This window comes from Carcharodon carcharias, chromosome 3 (genome assembly GCF_017639515.1).
Source record: "Carcharodon carcharias isolate sCarCar2 chromosome 3, sCarCar2.pri, whole genome shotgun sequence".
Taxonomy (NCBI): Eukaryota; Metazoa; Chordata; class Chondrichthyes; order Lamniformes; family Lamnidae; genus Carcharodon; species Carcharodon carcharias.
In genome coordinates this window covers 102,931,357-102,952,408 of record NC_054469.1, presented here as the reverse complement: position 1 = coordinate 102,952,408, position 21,052 = coordinate 102,931,357, and the positions used below count along the sequence as shown (strand labels likewise).

The 21,052-nt window shown below is 40.7% G+C and overlaps 1 protein-coding gene across 15 annotated transcripts in view; it reads right to left on the bottom strand.

Annotated features, from left to right (window-relative positions):
* invs (inversin) overlaps nucleotides 1-21,052 on the bottom strand; it is a 429,324-nt gene that overhangs the window by 177,097 nt on the left and 231,175 nt on the right. For all 15 annotated transcript variants that reach the window (XM_041184776.1, XM_041184778.1, XM_041184775.1 and 12 more), the window contains one exon: nucleotides 9,200-9,429. In XM_041184776.1, coding sequence (XP_041040710.1) covers nucleotides 9,200-9,429 — 230 coding nt within the window. The remainder of the gene's footprint in view (nucleotides 1-9,199; nucleotides 9,430-21,052) is intronic.

Sequence of the window (21,052 nt, the reverse complement as noted above, 5' to 3'; positions counted from 1 at the left end):
CCCACATGTCTGTCCTTGGCTTGCTGCATTGTTCCAGTGAAGCCCAACGCAAACTGGAGGAACAGAACCTCATCTTCCGACTAGGCACTTTACAGCCTTCCGGACTGAATATTGAATTCAACAACTTTAGATCTTGACCTCCCTCCTCCATCCCCACCCCCCTTTCCGTTTCTTCCCCCTTCCTTTTGTTTTTTCCAACGATTTATATAGATTTTTCTTTTCCCACCTATTTCCATTATTTTTAAATCTTGGATGCCCTGGTAATCTTTCCACCCCACCCCCACTAGAGCTGTACCTTGAGTGCCCTGCCATCCATTCTTATTTAGCACATTCGTTTAGATAATATCACCACCTTCAACACTTCTTTGTTCCTTTGTCTGTGACATCTTTTGATTATCTGCTCCTATCACTGCTTGCTTGTCCCTACAACCACACCACACCCCCCCAACTTCTTCTCTCCCTCCACCCGCCCCCCCCCACCTTAAACCAGCTTATGTTTCACCCCTCTTCTAATATTCACTCAGTTCTGTTGAAGGGTCATGAGGACTCGAAACGCCAACTCTTTTCTTCTCCGCTGATGCTGCCAGACCTGCTGAATTTTTCCTGGTAATTCTGTTTTAGTCCAGACAAGGATCTTGAACTTAAACAAAGCCAATTATTTAGGTATGAGGGGATTGCTGTCTACCGTTGATTTGCTAAATAAAATTTACCAAGGCTCCTTCCAAACCCACGACCACTACCATCTGGAGGGACAAGGGCAGCAAATAGATGGGAACACCACCACCTGGAAGTTCTCCTCCAAGTCATGTACCAGGCAGAGTTGGAAGGAAGGAGCTATTCAATTAAGGTGGGCTCCACTTAAAGCGGGCTAGGATCAGTGCCCTGGCAAATTGTATAACTAGGGTTGTGGACAGGGGGTTAAACTAAAAATGGTCAGGTGAAGAGAGGTTTAGAAATCTAAAGAGAAAAGCTGAGGTGATAGGGCAGTGTAGTGATTTGGATACAGGCAAGCAAAATGCAACAGGAAGGGACAGAGAGTTTAGCAGTAATAGCGCATCAACACATAAGGCCCATGTAAAATTAAAGGATCTTTATCTGAATGTGTGAAGCATTTGTAAAAATATAGATGAACCAGAGGCACAAATAGTGATAAATGCTTTAGATCCAATTGCCATTGCAGAAACATGGGACTGGATTTTACACTCCACTGCCAGCAAGTTTGAAGGGGGCCTTGTAAAGTCCAGCGGGAGGCCTGCCTGCCAGCCCCCACCCTCTCTGAAATTTTACGGTGCAGGGGAGGTGTCCATTGGGTCACCTGCCCTTGGGCCTATTGAGACTCAATAAGGCCAATTAATGGCCACTTAAGTACCTCAACCTGCTGCTGCCTGTATTTTACCCATGACAGGGGATGGCCCACACCATGCGGGAAGACTGGCAGTTTTATCTGTGCAGGCTGTAGTTGGGCAAGTGACGGGGCCAACCTCCTTTGTGTTGGGCCCACCGGAGAAGCCCCCTACCAGGTCATCCCCCTCTTCTTTAACCTTCCCCTTTGGCCTCATGAATCCAGTCCCCAGTACCCTCTCTGTGACCTGAGACCCTGGATTTACCTGGGTTCCTAAGCATGGTGGGACTGCCTTTAGTCCCAGCAGTGGCCACCGGACTTCTCTGGTGCTGCTATGAGCATCTAACTGGCCAGCAGCTCTCTAAGGCGGGACTTTCTCCTGAGCTAGGGGTGGAAGTCTCACCTCAAAACAATTAATGCTGCTCCTAGCATTAAATTCCTGCGGGAGAGCATCTGGAGCATCGTTGGTGGGCTCTCCTCAACTTTTTGCCAAGAGGCAGGACCACAGCGGCCCATAAAACTTAGCCCATGATTACATGGTGACTAAGAATGAGAAATAAATATTTTAGGGTACCCAGCATTTTGAAAAGAAAGACAGAATGGAAAAGAAGGAGGAGTAATCTGATAGTAAAGGCAGAAGGACATTGGTGAGAAAGGATCTCAGAAGATCAGGAAGTAGAATCAATATGGGTGGAAATTAAGAATAACAAGGGTCAGAAAAAAACAGTGAAAGTAGTTTATAGGCCCCCTAACAGCAGTTATACGTTTTGACAGAGCATTAAGCAAGAAGTAGTTGGAGCTTGTAAGAAAGCCAATGTAGTAATCATGGGGGACTTTAATCTTGATATAGATTAGACCAATTTCATTGGCAAAGGTGGTGTGGAAGATGAGTTTGTAGAATCCTTTTGTGACAGTTTCCTGAAGCAATACGTTGTGGAACCAGCTAGGGACAAAACCATTTTAGATCTAGTATTGTGCAATGAAGCAGGTTTAATTAATCAAGTCATAGTAAATGATCACTGGGAAAAAGTAATCATAATACAACTGAATTTGATATTAAATTTGAAAACAACATAGTCCAGTCAAGAATCATGAACTTAAACAAAACCAATTATTTAGGTATGAAGAGATTGCTGTCTACCATTGATTTGCTAAATGGAATTTACCAAGGCTCCTTAGACAGCACCTTCCAAACCCACGACCACTACCATCTAGAAGGACAAGGGCAACAGATAGATGGGAACACTGCCACCTGGAAGTTCCCCTCCAATTCACTCACCATCCTGACTTGGAAATATATCTCCGTTCCTTCACTGTTACTGGCTCAAAATCCTGGAACTCCCTTCCTAACAACACTGTGGGTGTACCTATACCATATGGACTGCAGGAGTTCAAGGATGCAGCTCACCACCACCTTCTCAAGGGCAACTAGGGATGGGCAATAAATGCTGGCCCACTCAGCAAAGCCCACATCCCGTAAATTAATAAAAACAAAGACTAAAGGGTATTGTAGTAAATAAATGGCGGAAGACATTTAAAGAACATTCTCTTGTCCCTCTAGGTGGTAGTGGTCGTGGTTTTATAAGGTGCTGTCAAAGGAGCCTTGGTAAATTCAATGTTCAACAAAAACACATTACATTGAGAAACAAAAAGCATCTGTGGTTTAATAGGAAATCTAAGGATAGTATTAGATTAAAAGAGGAGGTTTATAATGTTGCAAATAGTAGTAAGGCTGAGGATTAGGAGTGTTTTAGAAAACCAGCAAAGGGCAACCAAAAAATTCATAAAAAGGGAAAAAATAGAATATGAAAGGAAACAAGCTAGGAATATAAAAGCAGGCTGTAAGAGCTTTTACAAGTATATAACAAGGAAGAGAGTAGCTAGAAGTAAATATTGGTTCCTTAGAGGCAGACCCAGGAAAAATTATCATTGGTGACACACACAATGAGCAAATATTTTGTGTTTGTCTTCACAGTAGAAGACACAAATTAGATACCAGAAATAGAGGGTGACCAAGGGGCGAACATGTGTAAGGAATTAAAGCTAATAAGTATCAGTAGAGAAAAAGTATTGGAGAAACTTAAGGGACAAAAAGCCAACAAAACCCCAGGGCTACACCTTTGGGTTCTAAAAGAGGTAACTGCAGAGATGGGGGATGCATCAATTATTGTTTTCCAAAATAACCTAGCTTCTCGAATGGCCACAGCAGATTGGAAGTTAGAAAATGTATTCAAGAAAGGAGGAAAAGAGAAAACAGGAGACTATAAGCCATTTAGCCTGACATCAGCCGTTGGGAAAATGCTGGAATCTATTGATAAGGAAGTCTTAATGATTCACTGAGAAAATCACATCATGATCGGGAAAAGTCAAAGTGGATTTATGAGAAGGAAATTTATCAGAGTTTTTGAGGATAACTAGTAGGTTAAATAAAGGGGAACCAGTACATATGGTATACTTGGATTTCCAAAAGCTGTTAGATAAGATGCCACACAAAAGGTTAATATACAGGATAAGGAGTTGGGAGTAATTTATTAGCATAGATGGATGATTGGTTAACACTGGAAACAAGAGTAGGGTTAGATGGAGCGTTTTCAGGTTGACAGACTTATCAAGTGCTGCAAGAATCAGTGCTGTGACCACGACTATTTACAATCCACATTAATGGCTTAGATGAAGAGGTTAAAAGTAATGTATCCAAGTCTGCTGATGATACAAAGTTAGGCAGAAATATATGCTGTGAGGGGGACAAAAAGAGGTTGCAAAGAGATATACCCAGGTCAAGTGAGTTGGCACTGAGGTGGCAGATGGGGTATGTGGGGAAGTTTGAGGTTATTCACTTTAGAAGTAACCACAGAGAAACAGAATACTGTTCAAAGGCTTGAAACTTTTAAATGCTGGTGTTCATAGAGGCTTGGGTGTACTCATACAAGGAACACAAAGTTAGCATGCAGATATAGCAAGCAATTAGGAAGGCAAAAGGCATGTTGGCCTTTATTGTAAGGGAATTGAAGTAGAAAAATAAGGATCTCTTGCAGCAATTGTATAGAACTTCAGTGAGACCATACGTGGGGCAGAATTTTACAGCCCCGTTTCGGCGGGGACGGGGTCGTAAATGCGGCGAGCCATCATAAACCCCATTGACTTCAGTGGGATCGTAAAATCCCGCTGCCGTAAAACTCTGCCCCTGGAGTAGTGTGCAGTTTAGTCTCCGTAACTAAAGAAGGGTATGCTTGCCTTGGAGGGGTACAGAGAAGGTTTATTAAAATGATCCATGGAATGAGAGGCTGAGTAAACTGGGCCTATAGTCTCTGGAGTGTAGCAGAATGAGAAGAGAGTTCATCGAAACATACATGATGCTGAAGGGTCTTGACAGGGTAGACACAGAGATTGTTTCACCTGGTTAGGAAATCTAGAACACGGGACCACTGCCTCAGGATAAGGGGTCGGTCATTTAAGACTGAAATGAGGAGAAATTTTTTCACTCAGAGGACTGTGAATGTTTGGAACTGTCTATCCAAGAAGGTTTGGGTGCTCCATTATTGAGTATATTCAAAACTGAGAATGATAGATATTTGATCTCATCATCATTTAGAATTCACACTTCACCCTACCTCTGTTGCGTCCTTTAGCTCTATATGGTAGGTAATATCTTCCACTTTTCAGTGCCTGGACCCCAGTCTAACATCAGTAACAGTATTTGGCAAACATATCACTGCACTCTGGAATTCTCTTCCTACCATGAAACCTTGCTTTTCATCTGTAAAAGCCTTATCAAAACATATCTCTTTATCTCTTTCCCTAACCTTCCCTTCCCATTTCCTGCTTAATGGCTGTTATCACTACTTTGCAATGCTTCATGTCATTAAAGTGTCAAATAAAGTGGAAAATGTTGTATTTTCTCCTTTGGTGTTTGTTTCTATTCCTTTTACTGCAATTTCTACAATATTTCTCTCTCTCCAGCTCATCTTCTGTTCATTATCTTAAGTTATCTAATCTATTTTTATTCCATTTTTCTTCTAATTTGTATTCCTGGTCCAGTGTCCATGCCTGGTACTGGTAATCAGGTTGTTAGGTTCTTTCCGGTAACCCTGTAGCTACTGAGGTCTAAGAGTCTATTGCCAGAGCAGGAAAAGTCTTGGCAGCAAATGGAGTGTATAAGCTAACCATGGGACAGAGCACAGGCAAAAATAATTAAATTAAATATATTAAATAACTGAATTATAAATCTTTTAAACTTACTTTCAGTGTTTCTTTAATCAAATAAATATCAAGAAGTGAATTGGAGAGGAATTAAATTTACTGAAAGAACATTGGGAAAATTAAACAGTCAATGGGTGAATTACAGTAAAAATCAAATATATTTAATATAATTCCGATGTATTTGTTGATCCTCTCGCTTTCTATCCTTTTTTTCCAACCTTACTGAAATTATGGAATCATAGAATATTTCAGGACAGAAAAATCAATCATAGAAATTTAGGGCACAGATTTGGTTCATTGTGTCCATGCTGGCTAGAAAATATTTATCCAGTTTAATTCCACTTTCCAGCTGTTGGCGCATAGCCTTGTAGGTGCCTGCACTTCTTAGAGCATATCCAAGTACTTTTAAATGCAATGACAATTTCTGCCTCTACCACTCTATCAGGCAAAGTTCCAGACCCCCAACACCTTCTGGGTGAAAAAGAAATCCTCACTTCTCTTAATCCTTCTACCAATTACTTTAAATCTATTCCCCCTAATTATTGACACCCCTGCGAAAGGAAATATATTTTTCCTATCTACTCTATCTATGGTCCACATAATTTTATACCTTAAATCTCTCCTCTGGTTCCTTGATTTCAAAGGAAACATCTTTCCTCATAGCTAAAATTCTCCAGCCCTAGCAACAGCATTGTAAATCTCCCCTGTTCCCTCTCTACTGTGATCATATTCTTCCTGTAATGTGGCAACCAGAGCTTTAGACAGTTTTATACAGTTCCAGCATAACTTCCCTGCTCTTATACTCTATGCCTCAGTTAACAAAGCAAAGTATCCATATGCCTTCCTAATGACCTTATCTACCTGTCCTGCTGCCTTCAGGAATGTATAGACATGTACTCCAAGGTCCCTCTCTTCCTCAAAATTCTCAGTTTCCTAACATTAATGTTAATTTCCTTGTCTTATTTGCCCTCCCCAAATGTATTATCTCACTCCAGATCAAATTTTATTTACCACTTTTTTGCCCACCTGACCAGTTCACTCATATTTTCCTGCACTCTACAGTTTTCTTCCTCATTATCAACCACACAGTCATTCTGCAAATTTCTTAATTATGACCCCTACATTTAAGTCCAAATCATTGATACGTACTGTACCACAAAAAGCAAGAGAAATAGTACTAAACACTGCAGAACCCCACTGGAAATAGCCTTCCAATCACAAGGACACCCATTATCCTTTGCTTCCTGCCACTGAGTCAATTTTAGAATTTTGCCACTTTCCTTTGGATCCTATGGGCTTTCACTTTTCTAACCAATCTGCCATGTGGGACTTTGTCCAAAGCCTTGCTAAAATCCATGTAGACTGCATCAAATGCACTACCCTCATCGGCCCTCTTGTTACCTCCTCAAAAAATTTAATCAGTTAGTCAGGCACAATCTTCTCTTAACAAATCCATGCTAACTGTCCTTGATTAATCCATGCTTTTCTGAAGTACTTCTAATATTGTCACTTCAAATTTTTCCCAGTTATTTTCTACCACCGAGGTTAGGCTAACTGGCCTATAATTGATCGGTCTATACCTTTCCCCCTTTTCAAACAATGGTACAACATTAGCAGTCCTCCAGCACCATGCATTTGCCCAAAGAGGATTGGAAAATGATGGTCGGAACCGCCAGTAATCCCCCTTCTCTTAACAGACTGCGATACATTTAATCTGGATCTGGTTATTTGCCTACTTTCAAAGATAATAAACAACTTAATATTTCCTCTTGCATTATGTTTATCCTCTCCAATATCCCGCACTTTTCCTCCTTAATTATACTGTCTGCATCGTCCCCTTCCTTTGTGAAGACAGAGGCAAAATATTCATTAAGAACATCTTCCACACATAGATTACCTTCTTGGTCTCTAATAGGCCCAACTCTTTCCTTAGAAATCCTCTTGCTCTTGATGTAGTTGTTAATCATCTTTGGGTTTTCCTTGAGTTCATTCGCCCCATCAAGTCTGTACTGGCTCTTTCAAAGAGCAATCTCACTTTTTTGCTCTTCCCTTTCTCCCTCCAACTTTTTCTCCTATAAGTATTTAATCAATTCCTTTTTGAAAGCTACTATTGAATCTGTTTCTACCACCTTATCAGTGCATTCCAAATTCTAAGCATTTGTTGCATAATGCATATCTATTATTCAGTCTTCAATGATGAATCAATAATCTATGTTTTCTCCTTATAGATGCTGGCAGACCTGTTGTATATTTCAAGCCGTTTGCAATAGCAGTTGGGGTTTTAAACTGCCCTTCCCCTTCAACCCAGTAACGATCAATGCTTATGCTACATGGGTGGGATGTACTCTTAGTATTAATAAATGGTAATGATGGAAACTGAGACATATAAAGTCACCACATTGTTGCCATTTCCTTTAAATACATCTTTATGTTTCAGAGTAGTGCTTCCAGTGGTGGCTGGATATTACAGTGGAAAATTGGGTAAACAAAATGACTGGATATCTGTGATGAGGGGTTCACTAACTGAGAATGTTATCCAAAAATCAGGCAAAAGAGATAGGAAAATCCAGGTTAATGTGTTATCTCTGTAAAAAACTATTTTCTTGTCAGGTTATTCCCATTGCACCCCAGATTGTTGTCAGGCCTTTTAAAAAAAGGTATAAAAAAAAGTGTCCAAAACATCCCAAGACTGCAGTGGAGGCAGATTCAACTGAGACCATCAAAAGAAAATAAGATAATTATCTGAAGAGAAAAAATTTGCAGGGCTATGGAGAAAAGGTAAGGAAGAGGGACTAGGTGAAATAAAAATAAAAAGTGCTGGAAAAACTCAGCAGGCCAGGCAGCATCTGTGGAGAGAGAAACAGAGTTAATGTTTCGAGTTGAATGATTTCTTCAGGAGTGGGACTAGGTGAGTTGCTCTTGCAGAGAAATGGCATGGACATGATGGGCGGAATGGTTTCCTTCTGTGCTGTAACTATTCTATGATTCTATGGTGATGGTTATAGGAGATACAAATGTCACCGGTAGAAGAAAATAGAAGAAATTAATACAAATCTGTAAATCATTTGAATAGGCCCTGGGACAATTTCAATGCTATATTCAGGATTTGGTTGAAATTCATCAGTTATCCACATGAATGTTGCTGTCTAGTAAAACTCCCAGCCATAGTTTGGTCTCAATTTTAAAGTGTTGTTACAAAATTTTTAGTTTTTTATTCAAGGTAATTTTACCTTCCCTTCATTTTTGAAGGAAAATGGTCTTTCCCTGTCTATACTACATTGTAATGAGATGTGAATGAGCAACCACAATCATAACTTGCCAAATTTTCCGCTGCAGAGAGGTGACGCATTTTCACTTGGTTCCTACATAGCTGAACTTAGATATCCACTGCAGAAAATATTCCACCAGAGAACCCAAGTCCTTTCATAATGGATCTCCATTAATATTCAGAGTCAGGTTATTATTCAAAGGGTACATATCCTATATCTTTAATAAACTAACAAATGCAAAAAGTTACTTGTAAATAAATGAGCTTTTTAGAGAAGTCCATTTTATCAATCCTCCATTCAGGATTCAGGAAAGCTTTTTCTGAAAACAACTGTTGCATTATCTGCCTGATCAACAGCATTCTTTTTAACAATGTATTTGATAGGCTACCTCTTTGTCTTGTATATTGGGATCCGCTTTGTTTTCCATGAGCACTGCCATACAGTTGATGTAACCTCCATATGCAGCACACTGCAAAGGAGTTCTTCCGGCATAATCCTGCACATTGGGGTTGATCAGATTCTGAATCAGGATCTGACACACATCTGCATTTCCTCCAAGGGCAGCCCAGTGCAAAGGACTATGGCCATCTTGGTCAATCAAATCAACACTCGCACCACCTGTAATATTACAATTAAAGTGTTTAGTGAAATTCCTTAAGATTTAGAAAAAAATATACATTTATGAAATTCCAAGTTTTAATCTCAATGATTGGATTGACAGGGATCAAAGCACGTTAATTTATCCTTACATGATCAGTGTTATTTGTGCCACTGAATCATGGTAGCAGAGAAGGTGACCTGTCAGCCAATTATGCCTGTGCTGGCTCTTTGAAAGATCTGTCCAACTAATTTCACATTCCTGTCTTTTCCCCCAAAGCCCTGCAAATCTTTCCTTTACAAGTTCATCTCCAATTTTCTTTTGAAAGTTGCTATTAAATCTGCTTTCACCAACTTTTCAGATACTATACTCTGGATCATAATAACTCACTATCTAAACGAAAATCTCTTAATTTCCCCTCTAGGTGTAATGCTGGATTAGATATATTCGGTTCCTGATAAGTAAGTGGGGTCCTTCTCACAGTTTGATTTAATTTATAGCAGTTTACAGTGAAAAGTGTGGATATTGATTTGACAGTTTTATGCACATTTTTTAGTCATATTGGAAGACCTCCTGAGGAGAGAGGAATTTCTTCTCTCGGAGGGTCATTAGTGTTTGGAATTCCCTTCCCCAACAAGCTGTGAAGGCCATGTCATTGAATATATTCAAGGCTGAGTTCGACAGGTTTTTGATTGACAAGGAGTCAGGGGTTATGGGGATCGGGGGAAAAGTGGATTTAAGGTCACAATCAGATCAGCCATGATCTTATTGAACGATGCAGCAAGTTCGAGGGGCTGAATGGCCTACTCTTACTTCTTATGTAAGCCGCTTCATTTGGTTACCGCTTTCAATTTGTGGAAGTGGGTTGGTGGGTTGTGGGCTGTGGGGGGCAGGGGAGGGCATCGTAATGCAGTGCACCGGGGCTTAATTTCCTGTTTTACAGACCCTGGGGGGGTTATGATTTCTGTCGAGACCAATAACCTTTTTTTTAAAAAAATTCAAAATCCCAGTTACTTACTGTAAAAATGAAACCACAAGTGTGCAAAATTTAAAACAAAATAATATTTACTATACAAGAATCAAAAAAAGCAAATACGAAGTACCATCCGGGGTAACCACCTAAACGCTAAAACCCAGAATCAACATAAGTTAAACATGAATTAATAGGCAAATTTCTGCCTATTAAAATCTATAAATTACACGTTAAATAGCAGACACAACAAAGGCAGATCTTACAAATTGGGTCAGGGGTCCACTAAGCATACAGGTCATCAATCTTAGTCACAAAATTCTTCAAAACTCTGTAATCCTCACAAAGAATTTCAGCTCCCCTTCTTCGAGGATATAGCCTGCTCTCCACCTGACAGCAGTGCACAACCAATTGGAATTCCACAGGCATGGTCTTCAACAAAAATGACACACATCTGCAGAACCTCCTCAACTCTGTTTACATGGCATAGATCCACCAATGTTATCTTCAAGTAACAGAAACAGCTGAAGCAACTGTATATTTGCCTATTCTCAGCTTTTGTATCTTCTCCATCTTTTTCAGCCTGCTTGTACTGCACCACTGGGATCAATAATTGAGTTCTGATGGCTTTGTGCCCTTTCATATGGTTTCAGTCTCCCCACGAGTTTTGGTTTCCAGTCTCAGTTTCAGCCTTAGATTCCTTAGAAACTGAAACGGTCAGTTTCCTTTCTCAGTTTTCCTTTTCAGTTTCCCTTTTCAACTAGGGTCTGTCTCAAAAAATACAAGCTTTGAAACCATGAATTCCATCAAAATAATACATTTTTAATCCCAACCATAATATTACGGAAGATGGTGAACAGGGGCTTGATGCCTTCTCTTAATGGAGGAAAGGGAATAATGGGATCTGGGTTATCTTGGGCTGCTCTTAGAGACTGGTACAGGATCACAGTGGCAGAAGATTGGGAGCAGATCTCACGCCCATTGATTTTGGTCAGGGTATCTTTGTGCAGGGATGTGAAAAGGGAACTGTGACAAGATATGAAAGTTAGTCACTTGATAGTACAGAACTTACTTAAATTCAGGTCAGGCAAGTCAGCTGATTGATCAAGGCATTGCCTTGGGGAATGAACCAGAGAATGGCTGTCCCCCAAGCTTCTGTTTAGTTGAAAGAAGGTGCAATGCCTGGATATGTTCTTTTTGCTTGCTTCTGTTTTCAAAGGAATTAGAACAAAAGCTTGGCAGTTAACTATTCCCTCATGCATTCTCCATAGCAACACCTCTATCAATCAAAGGCCACTTGCCAAACCTCTTTTCATGCAGTTTAAATTGTTGTTCCCTTTGAGATTTGGTAGTCTTGCGAATCTGTCCTGATGAGTGTAAGGCAAAATGTTTTGAGAGGATGTCTCTTTTTTCAGCTATACGAAAATTACTTACATTAATTCTGCAATTGTGGAAATAATCGAGATTAACATCTACAACCAGAAAATTAACAGAAGAGAGGTAATTTAGATGATTTGAGATTTTCAATTTAAACAGAAATACTCATTTCTCAGAAATGCAAATGAAATTGACTAGTGTCTAAACACATCTGTTCATTGCCCTAAATTTGAATTAAAATTCTTAACATTTGATTACTATTTAACAATCATGTGACAATGAATTGACTATTTGATAGATAATATTTGCTTTCTGAACAGCGAAACGTATGTTAAACAATTGGTGGAATTTAATGCCCCAGGAGCCAGGTTTGGAGGCAGAGGCCATTTATTCAGGTAAGAGGATGCGGTGTGGGCACCTCTCTGCCTTCTTGCCTCGGCTCGATTAAGTCCAGGGCAGGAAGGCTCGTGGTCGGTCTTCCAAGCTGGACACTAATTGAGGTCTTAAGTGAGCAATTAATGTCCCCTTAAGGGCCGCATCCCTCCACCGCTAGTATAGAATTTGTGGCAGTCGGGGTAGTCGCCACACGGGGAGCCCAAAAAGAAAACTCTGTCGTGCTTGCTTGTGGACTGCCAAGTGGGTTCTTCATTCAAAGGCACTCAATGCCTGATCAAGGGACCCAGCATCAGGAAGGGGTTGGGCTGCTGAAAATCTCCCCCTGCCCTTTCTCCCCTCCCATTACCCCCATCCTTCAATTCCCTAGGCCTCTAGTTGGTGAACTGCCGGCAGCTGCCACCATTCCCAGTGGCAATGGATAACTGCCAGCCTCTGTATGGCTATGAGCCCTCAGTGGGTGGGATTTTCACCCCGGGGTCTTTAATCGCTGGAAAGACTTGACACTGACCACTTTAAAATGGCAGGCTTTTTCCATTGGAGGTGACGCGGGGCTCCTGTTGGTTCTCCAGCCTGTAGGTGAGACAACCATCGCTGACATTAAAATCAGTCCAACGTATGTGAAACACATTGTGTTTTTATATGCTGGACTAGCAATCCAGAGTAATACTCTGGGGACCCAGGTTCGAATCCCACCATGGCAGAAGGTGAAATACAACTTCAGTAAAAATCTGGAATTAAAAGTCTAATGATGACCATGAAGTTATTATCGACTGCCATTAAAAAAATCCCATCTGTTTCATTCATGCCCTTTAGGGAAGGAAATATGCCATCCTTACCTGGTCTGGCCTACATGTGACTCCAGACCCCCAGCAAGTGGTTGACTCTTAAATGCCCTCCGAAATGGCCTAGCAAGCTACTCAGTTGTTTCAAACTGCTAAAAAGTCTAAAAGGGATGGAACTGGGCGGACCACCCGGCATCGACCTAGGCACCTGAAATGACAATGGCAAACTCAGCGCTGTCCTCCCTGCAAAATCCTCCTTACTAACATCAGGGGCTTGACCTACAATTGGGAGAGCTGTCTCACAGACTAGTTAAACAAAAGCCTGACAGTCATACTCACAGAATCATACCTTACAGATCATGTCCCAGACACCACCATCAACATCTCTGGGTATGTCCTATCTCACCGGCAGGACAAATCCAACAGGGGTGATGGCACAGTGGTATACATTCGGGAGGGGGTCCTCAACATCGAATCTGGGCCACATGAAGCCGCATGGCATCAGGTAAAAATTGTGCAAGAAACCTCCTTGACTCATCTTCCAGGAGTGGAGACAGGTGGACCTGTGAGTCACACCTCTACTAGGGCAACAGATTGAGTTTGAAAAAAAATCATCCAGGAGTGATATCACAGGAAAAGTGTAAGTTCATTGGTTGGTGAGAAGCTGCTGTTAAGGAGTGTGTTTAAATAGCTTTAAATGAAAAAAAGGTATTATTTGTAAAGAAGCAGCTACTTGGATTTCAGTAAGGAACACTAGGAAGTAAAGTGAAATCAAGTGTTTTGATCCCAGTTGAGATTACCCCTGGTCAAGCCCTGGGTGGAACCCAGCTTGATAGATCCTAACTTTTATTGTTTGTTTAGCTATGTGGAGAGTAGTTACTGAACAGAGGCACAGAGGTCAGATGATAAACTTTTAACAAAAGAATAAAACATGTATTCAACAAGATGAACTAGATTACAATATTCCCTCACCCACAACTATACCTTTACAAATGTATACAGATTTGTAAGGATAACACAAGTTACAAGAGCTATCCTATACTTTAATGTTCACAGTAAGTACACAGTCCATGTAAACCTATGGCACCCTGTGGTCAGACACACCACACTCTGAAACCAAGTGACAGATGCCAACCAGATGCCATGGATCTCTCCTCAACTCCCCCCAGATGCTTGTCACGCTGTGAGTGATCCAGTCTCATTGAATTCCATTCTTCACACGAGGGTTCCCAATCTCCATTCTCCAAGACCTCGCCTTGGAATCTTTTCCCAAACCGATGCTTTCTCCTGTGAGGGTTCTTTCTGCAAGAGTTCAACTCCAGGGTTTCGAACTCTCCTTTTGATGTTCCTCTTCCCTGGGTCACCATATGCATTCAAGCTGTCTTCCATGCACTCTGTCTCACCAACTCAGTGTTAACAGTACACCACTGCTTCACATACCCCTGACAAAGAATTAAAGACCTTCAGTTGTCTCTCTGGACCTTCTTGCTTCTTGCAAGCTGTTCTCACTTTAAATCTGAAGCTTGGAGTCTTTCTCACTGTCCCTCACTCTTAACTTCACTTAACAGTAAGCAACAGACCTTTTCCCAGGTTCCTGTCCTTCCTTTGACTACGAGGTCTTCTTTGGACTTTCCCCTCTCTCACTCTCTTGCATTTTTGGCATTTTTCTTTGTTTGGGCCTTTTTGTTTTTTGGGGAGTTACTAAGTAATTTTTCTACTCATTCTACTTACTTTAAGTGTAATAAATAGTTTTTAGAGTTACGGGATGGCAGGCCAGCTCGGCCAAGTGGAGTGTACATCCTGTGGTTTGTGTGAAGTCGTGGACACAACATGTTCCCCTGAGAAACTCATCTGTAGGAAGTGTCAGCAACTGCACAAGCTTGATGGTTTCGGAACTTTAGCGGCGGCTGGAGTCACTGTTGTGCATCTGTGAGGCAGAGGACTACATGGAAAGCACGTTTAGAGAGGTGGTCACATTGCAGGTCAGAAGCGTACAGCCAGAGAGGGAATGGGTGGCTGCCAGATAGTCTAAGAGAACCAGGCAGGCAGTGCAGGAGTCCCCTGAGTCTATCCTGCTTGCTAATCGGTTTTCCATTTTGGATGCTGATGAGGGTGACAGTTTCTCAGGGGAGTACAGCCAGAACCAAGCCTGTGGTACCATGGGCAGCTCAGCTGTACAGGGGAGGGGGGGGAAGAAGACTGGAAGGGCAATAGTGATAGGGGATTCCATTGTCAGGGGATCAGACAGGCATTTCTCCGGCACTAAACAGGACTCCAGGATAATGTGTTGCCTCCCTGGCGCCAGGGTCAAGGATGTCATGGAGCAGCTGCAGGACAATAAGGTAGATGATCTAAAGGCACAAATAGAGGTAAATGTGTATGATATAATTGCCATTACGGATACATGGCTGCATGGTGACCAAGACTGGGAACTGAATATTCAAAGATATTCATCGTTTAAGAAGGACAGACAAGAAGGAAAAAGGAGGTGGAGTTGTACTTATAATAAGGGATGGAATCAGTGCATTTGTAAGGATCTCAAATCGGAAGAACAATGTGTGGAATCAGTTTGGGTGGAGCTGAGAAACAGCAAAGGGCGGCAGACATTGGTTGGAGTTATTTATCAGCCACCAAACAGTAGTGGGGCACGGTATTAATCATAAGATGAGAGAAGCAGGTAGAGTGGGCAATACAGTAATTATGGGTAACTTCAATTTGCATATAGACTGGATAAACCAGTTGGGCACTAATGCTGTGGAAGACGAGGTTCTGGAGTATGTTAGGAATGGTTTTCTAGAGCAGTATGTTGAGGAGCCAACTAGAGGACAGGCTATTTTAAATCTAGTATTATGTAATGAAACAGGGCTAATTAATAACCTTGTTGTAAAAGAATCTTTAGGGATGAGTGACCACAGTATGACAATTTTATTTATGTTTGAAAGTGACGTAGTTCACTCTGAAGCAAGGGTTTTAAAGTTGAGGAATAAAGGAATAAAGGAAATTATGAAGGCATGAGGGACAAATTGGCTGAGGTGGATTGGGAAAATACATTAAAAGGTATGAATGTACATAGACAATGGATAGTCTTCAAAGAACTATTACATAGCTTACAGCACCTATACATTGCTTCAAGGTGCAAAAACCCCCAAAAAGTCAGTCAACAGTGGCTGACAAAGGAAGTTAAGCATTGTAAGAAATAGTAGTAAACCTGAGGATTGGGAGGTTTTTAGAATACAGCAAAGGAAGGCCAAGAAACTGGTAAAGAAAGGGAGAACAGAATATGAATGCAACGTAGCAAAATTATAAAAATATACTGTAAAAACTTCTACAGGTATGTAAAAAGGAAGCTTTTAGCTAAGACAAATTACAGGCAGAGTCAGGACAATTCATAATGGGGAATAGAGAAATGGCAGAGAAGCTAAATGATTACTTTGTGTCTGTTTTCACTGAGGAAGATACAGGAAATATCCCAGATTTAGAGATCCAAGGGACTAGGGAGAACGTGGAGTTGAAGGAAATTAGTACAAGTAAGAAGGTTGTATTGGAGAAATAAATGGGACTGAAAGTTGATTAGTCCCCGGGACGTGATATTCTGCATCCCAGAGTGTTGAAAGACATTGCTATAGAGATAGTGGACGCGTTGGTGATCGTGTTCCAAAATTCTATAGATTCTGGAATGGTTCCTGAAGATTGGTCATACAGACTCGAAACATCAACTCTGTTTCTCACCACAGATGCTGCTAGACCTGCTGAGTTTTTCCACCATTTTCTGTTTTTGTTACAAAGGAAGATGGTTATGGTTGTTGGAGGTCAATCATCTCAGTTCCAGAACATCACTGAAGGGGTTCCTCAGGGCCCAGCCTAGGCCCAACCACCTTCAGCTTATTCATCAAAGACCTTCTTTCCATCATAAGGACAGAACTGGGGATGTTCGTTGATGATTGCACAATGTTCAGCACCATTTGGGACTCTTCATATACTGAAGCAGTCCATGTCCAAATGCAGCAAGACCTGGGCAATATCCAAGCTTGCGCTGACAAGTGGCAAGTAACATTGCCACACAAGTGCCAGGCAATGACCATCTCCAACAAGAAAGAATCTAACCATCGTCCCTTGATGTTCAATGGCATTTCCAGCCCATTACCTCAGAAATTGCATTAATAAACTATTACTTACTTGGTTACTTACAGGACAAAACCAGTTAGCGCAAATCAGTTCCGTATTACTTTGTTTGTACGTACAATCCAAAATTCATATTAAATTTGCACATAACTGAAAATCTGTTTTCTTGATAAACAGAGAATGAAAATGATGTTATTATGGGTAATGCATATAGCTTATTCATGTCAGCTTATCTCAATAAATTCTATTCTCAACTTTGGATAAGAGGCTTCAGTTCATTAGCATAGGTTTGAACATTAGGCCCAGGTTTTGAGGTCAGTGGTAAAGTAACAACATTCACTTCTGGCCCCAAAGAAAGCTGCCCACAAAGATCTGGCGAGCTCTGTGGTGTAGATTTCACCTTTCCCAAAGTTAATTTCATTCCAGTGCCAGCAACAGGGAATCTCTGACCAGCAACAATGATGTTATCAAGCAGGCTAAACAGCCAATCAGATTGATGAATTCTCAGACAGCAAATCAGGAAAGAACCAACAGCTTTTCTCAATCACTTTTTATAATTTTCCAGAAAGTGAAATAAAGATTTGGACATGCACATGGTGGCAGGTAAAATATCATAAACAAACTATTCATGAAGTTTTTATAATGGAGTGGATACATTTGATATTTTACAAATATAAAATTAAGTTTTGAAGGCCAGAGAGATTGTTCAGCACTGATTATGGCTTTGTAAACTGTTAAAAACCCAGCTGTACCTCATTCAACAGGGCATAACTTTTAAAGTGTTTTTACAACAAGAATAATAAAAGTTCACATCAATTCAGCGACTTCAAATTCATTCCCATCGATGAGGACTTCAATACTGCACCCTGTGGAGGAACGGGGAATCATTATGAGCAATTTCTAGATTTCCACATTTAACTGCCCGCGTCTGGATACCAAAGGTTGCTGTCAGTTTTGCAGAACAATGACAGCGAATGGTGACAGTTCTGCCATCATTACAACTGCAAATTCTGGGTCATAAACTAGGCTGACATTCCAGGACAATAATGAGCTAGTCTTTAGTCAAATGAGGCATTACACTGAGGACTTATCTGCCATTGGCCCAGCTAACATTAATGATCCATGGTAAGAAGAAATGTGCATCATTGGTTAAGTGAACTTTTAGTATGTATTCTTCACTGGCCTATTCTGGCGGGGGGAGTGGGCTGAGTCGGGGCCGGCGTGCGAAAGAGCGCAGAAATCTCCCTGAGGCATGGAGCTGCCTCAGGGAGTTTAATTTCACTTTTCAAAATTTAAATAAAGAAAAAAAAAATTCAGACATATCCCCTCATGTGACAAAGTCACATGAGCTGGGACACGTCAATGAATTTTAATTTAAAAATTTGTTGGATTTATAAGTCCTTCATGAAAGCTCACCCCGCCTGCGGATGAGGTTTCATGATAAATGTGAAGGCCGTCTGGGCTCTTCGCCTGCCTGCCAACTTTAAGGTTGGACTGGCAGCTCCGTTGATTGTTTTAATTAGTTTTTAAATGTCCTTAATAGGCCTTTGACAGTTCGGTGGGCATGCAGCTAACTCCGGTGTGTGCCCGCCGAACTGAAAATTGGAATAACGGGTGGTGACGTTGGGATGCCCGCCTGACATCACTGCGTGTCATTTTGGGGCCCACCCCTGCACACTGACCCGAAGATTCTGGCCATGGATTCTATTCAACACACTGCTTAACAGTTTGGGGTGCCATCAGTGTCCTGGCCAACAGGATTTCTTCTACCATTAATATGGAGTGTCATGAGCTGCATTTATCATAATTCCCTTGATGAGGACTGAAAACAATTCAGAATTTTCAAACAAATATAAAAGCAACTTCAGAAACCTAACCTAGCAGACAGGTTTATCAGCAAAGAATTTAAAACCATTGACACTGAGTCACACTGTTATTCGGTACATAGAGAAATAAACATGAATAATAAGAATAAGGTACAAAATGCTCTGCTTAGTATTACAATCTATTCTTAATTCCAAGTCACTTCAAATTATCTCATAATTCATCTGCCTAGTATTAAATCCTGATTTTCCTGTCTTATTTACATTACTTAATACAAGCTTTTGGACAAATCACATTTTCAACATTAAAATTCACTGTTCAACTTTGAAACAACTTGATAACAATAAACAAGAGAGAGAGAAAAATAAACATTTATTTCTTAAATACCAGTACAAATCAGAATGCAATTTCAAAAATTATGGCAGCAATCCCAGAAAACCATGTAAAAATAAACCATAAACCAACGGCCCTGCTTAAGATTAATAATAACTTCTTCAGTCTTGCAAAAATAGTATCTTATTAAATATACATTTACACATTACACTAAATAACCCTATGTAAATACTTTGTAAACAGATAAAGTAGCAGGTTAAGTCTAGGCTATTATTCATGGGTCAAATTGAAAATAAGAAACTTTAAAACCACATAACTGACACACTATTATCAAACAAATTACACTCAAGAGAGATCAAGTGGATTTGCCGAAATTTAGCTGGGGGAGGGAATCCAAGGGTTTCACAAGGCTTTCTATAGCAGAAAAGCTGCATCCAGAAAATCCTTCCACATTCAAGATATTTAGATACACGTTTTACCCTCTTTCCCAGAGCAAGCTGGAAGGGCCATATGATCAACTCCTGCTCCTATTTCTTATGTTTTTGCACTAACCTAAACCTACGTAATGCAGAACAGATCAATTAAGTGGCCATTTGAAGGACAATTTTATTTACAGTGCATTAGCATGAAATATTTTTAAAAACTTTTATACAGATTAAATAGTATTTAAAGTCCAGATGTGTTTATTATCCATGAACTATGTAGTGAAAATTTGAGATTTTAAAAATGCTCCTGATGAATATTCTCTTAATAGACATACTAGATTCAAGTGAGGTCAAGTGATTCTGCTACTATTTAGCTGTGGAGAGGAGGGGAAAATGTTCATAAATATTCTGCATCACAGGCACTATTCTATTGCAGCAGTTAAAATAATTATAAAATAAATCCGTGATGACCCATGTGTTTTGGGAAGTATTATTTTGTTTATGGGTGATGTCCCTTTAAGACCGGTGGACTGGTGAGTATTCTGAAAGAGGGTTAATTAGTTGAACATAGGAACATAGGGCTTAGGAGCAGGAGTTGGCCATTTGGTCTCTCAAGTCTGCTCTGCCATTCAATAAGGTCATGGCTGATCTGGTTGTGGTCTCAACTCCACTTTTCTGTCTACATCCCATACCCCTTGATTCCCTTGTCTGTCTATCAAAACCTATCTAACTCTGCCTTGAATAAATTCAATGACCCAGTCTCCGCTGCTTTCTGGGGAAGAGAATTTGACATATTAACAACCCTCATAGAAAAAATTTCTCCTCAGCTCCATCTTAAAAAGGAGATTGCTTATTCTTAAACTGGTTTCCTGATAATGACATTATCAGATTCAAAGTAATGCCCATGTGACCTGGGGTTGCCACAGGGATGGACAGCTAAGGAGCAAAGGGGAAACAGAAAACTAATGGCATTGGGTTTAAGTCAGTCACTGTTTTCTGTTTGACAGTTCAGAACACACGAAGAGCTCATGTAGGGAGGGAACAAACAAGGTTCTCTCTGAATGGATCAGTCTTCTGTTCAGCAGACTTCAAACAGATTATGGTGTTGAAGCAGGCCTCTGAGAATAGAGCAGAGACTGTATCACTGTATGTGTTGTACAGTTGAAAAGAGCAGAGTGGAATACAGGAAGATTAAGGGACTGTGGTTTGGAAAAGACCTATTGCTCCTGTCACAGTGCTGCCAGAGCCCATTAGACCACATAAAGGTGAAAGAAGGGAGTCTCCAGGGATTCTGTGCCATCAGGACTGTCGTGACCTGAGTGAAAAGGGGTTCATAGGCATGTGCCTTGTCAGTGGTAATTGTGTCCTAGGGCTTGGGATGGAATAAGGCTGCTGGTGAATGTGACTCAAAGGC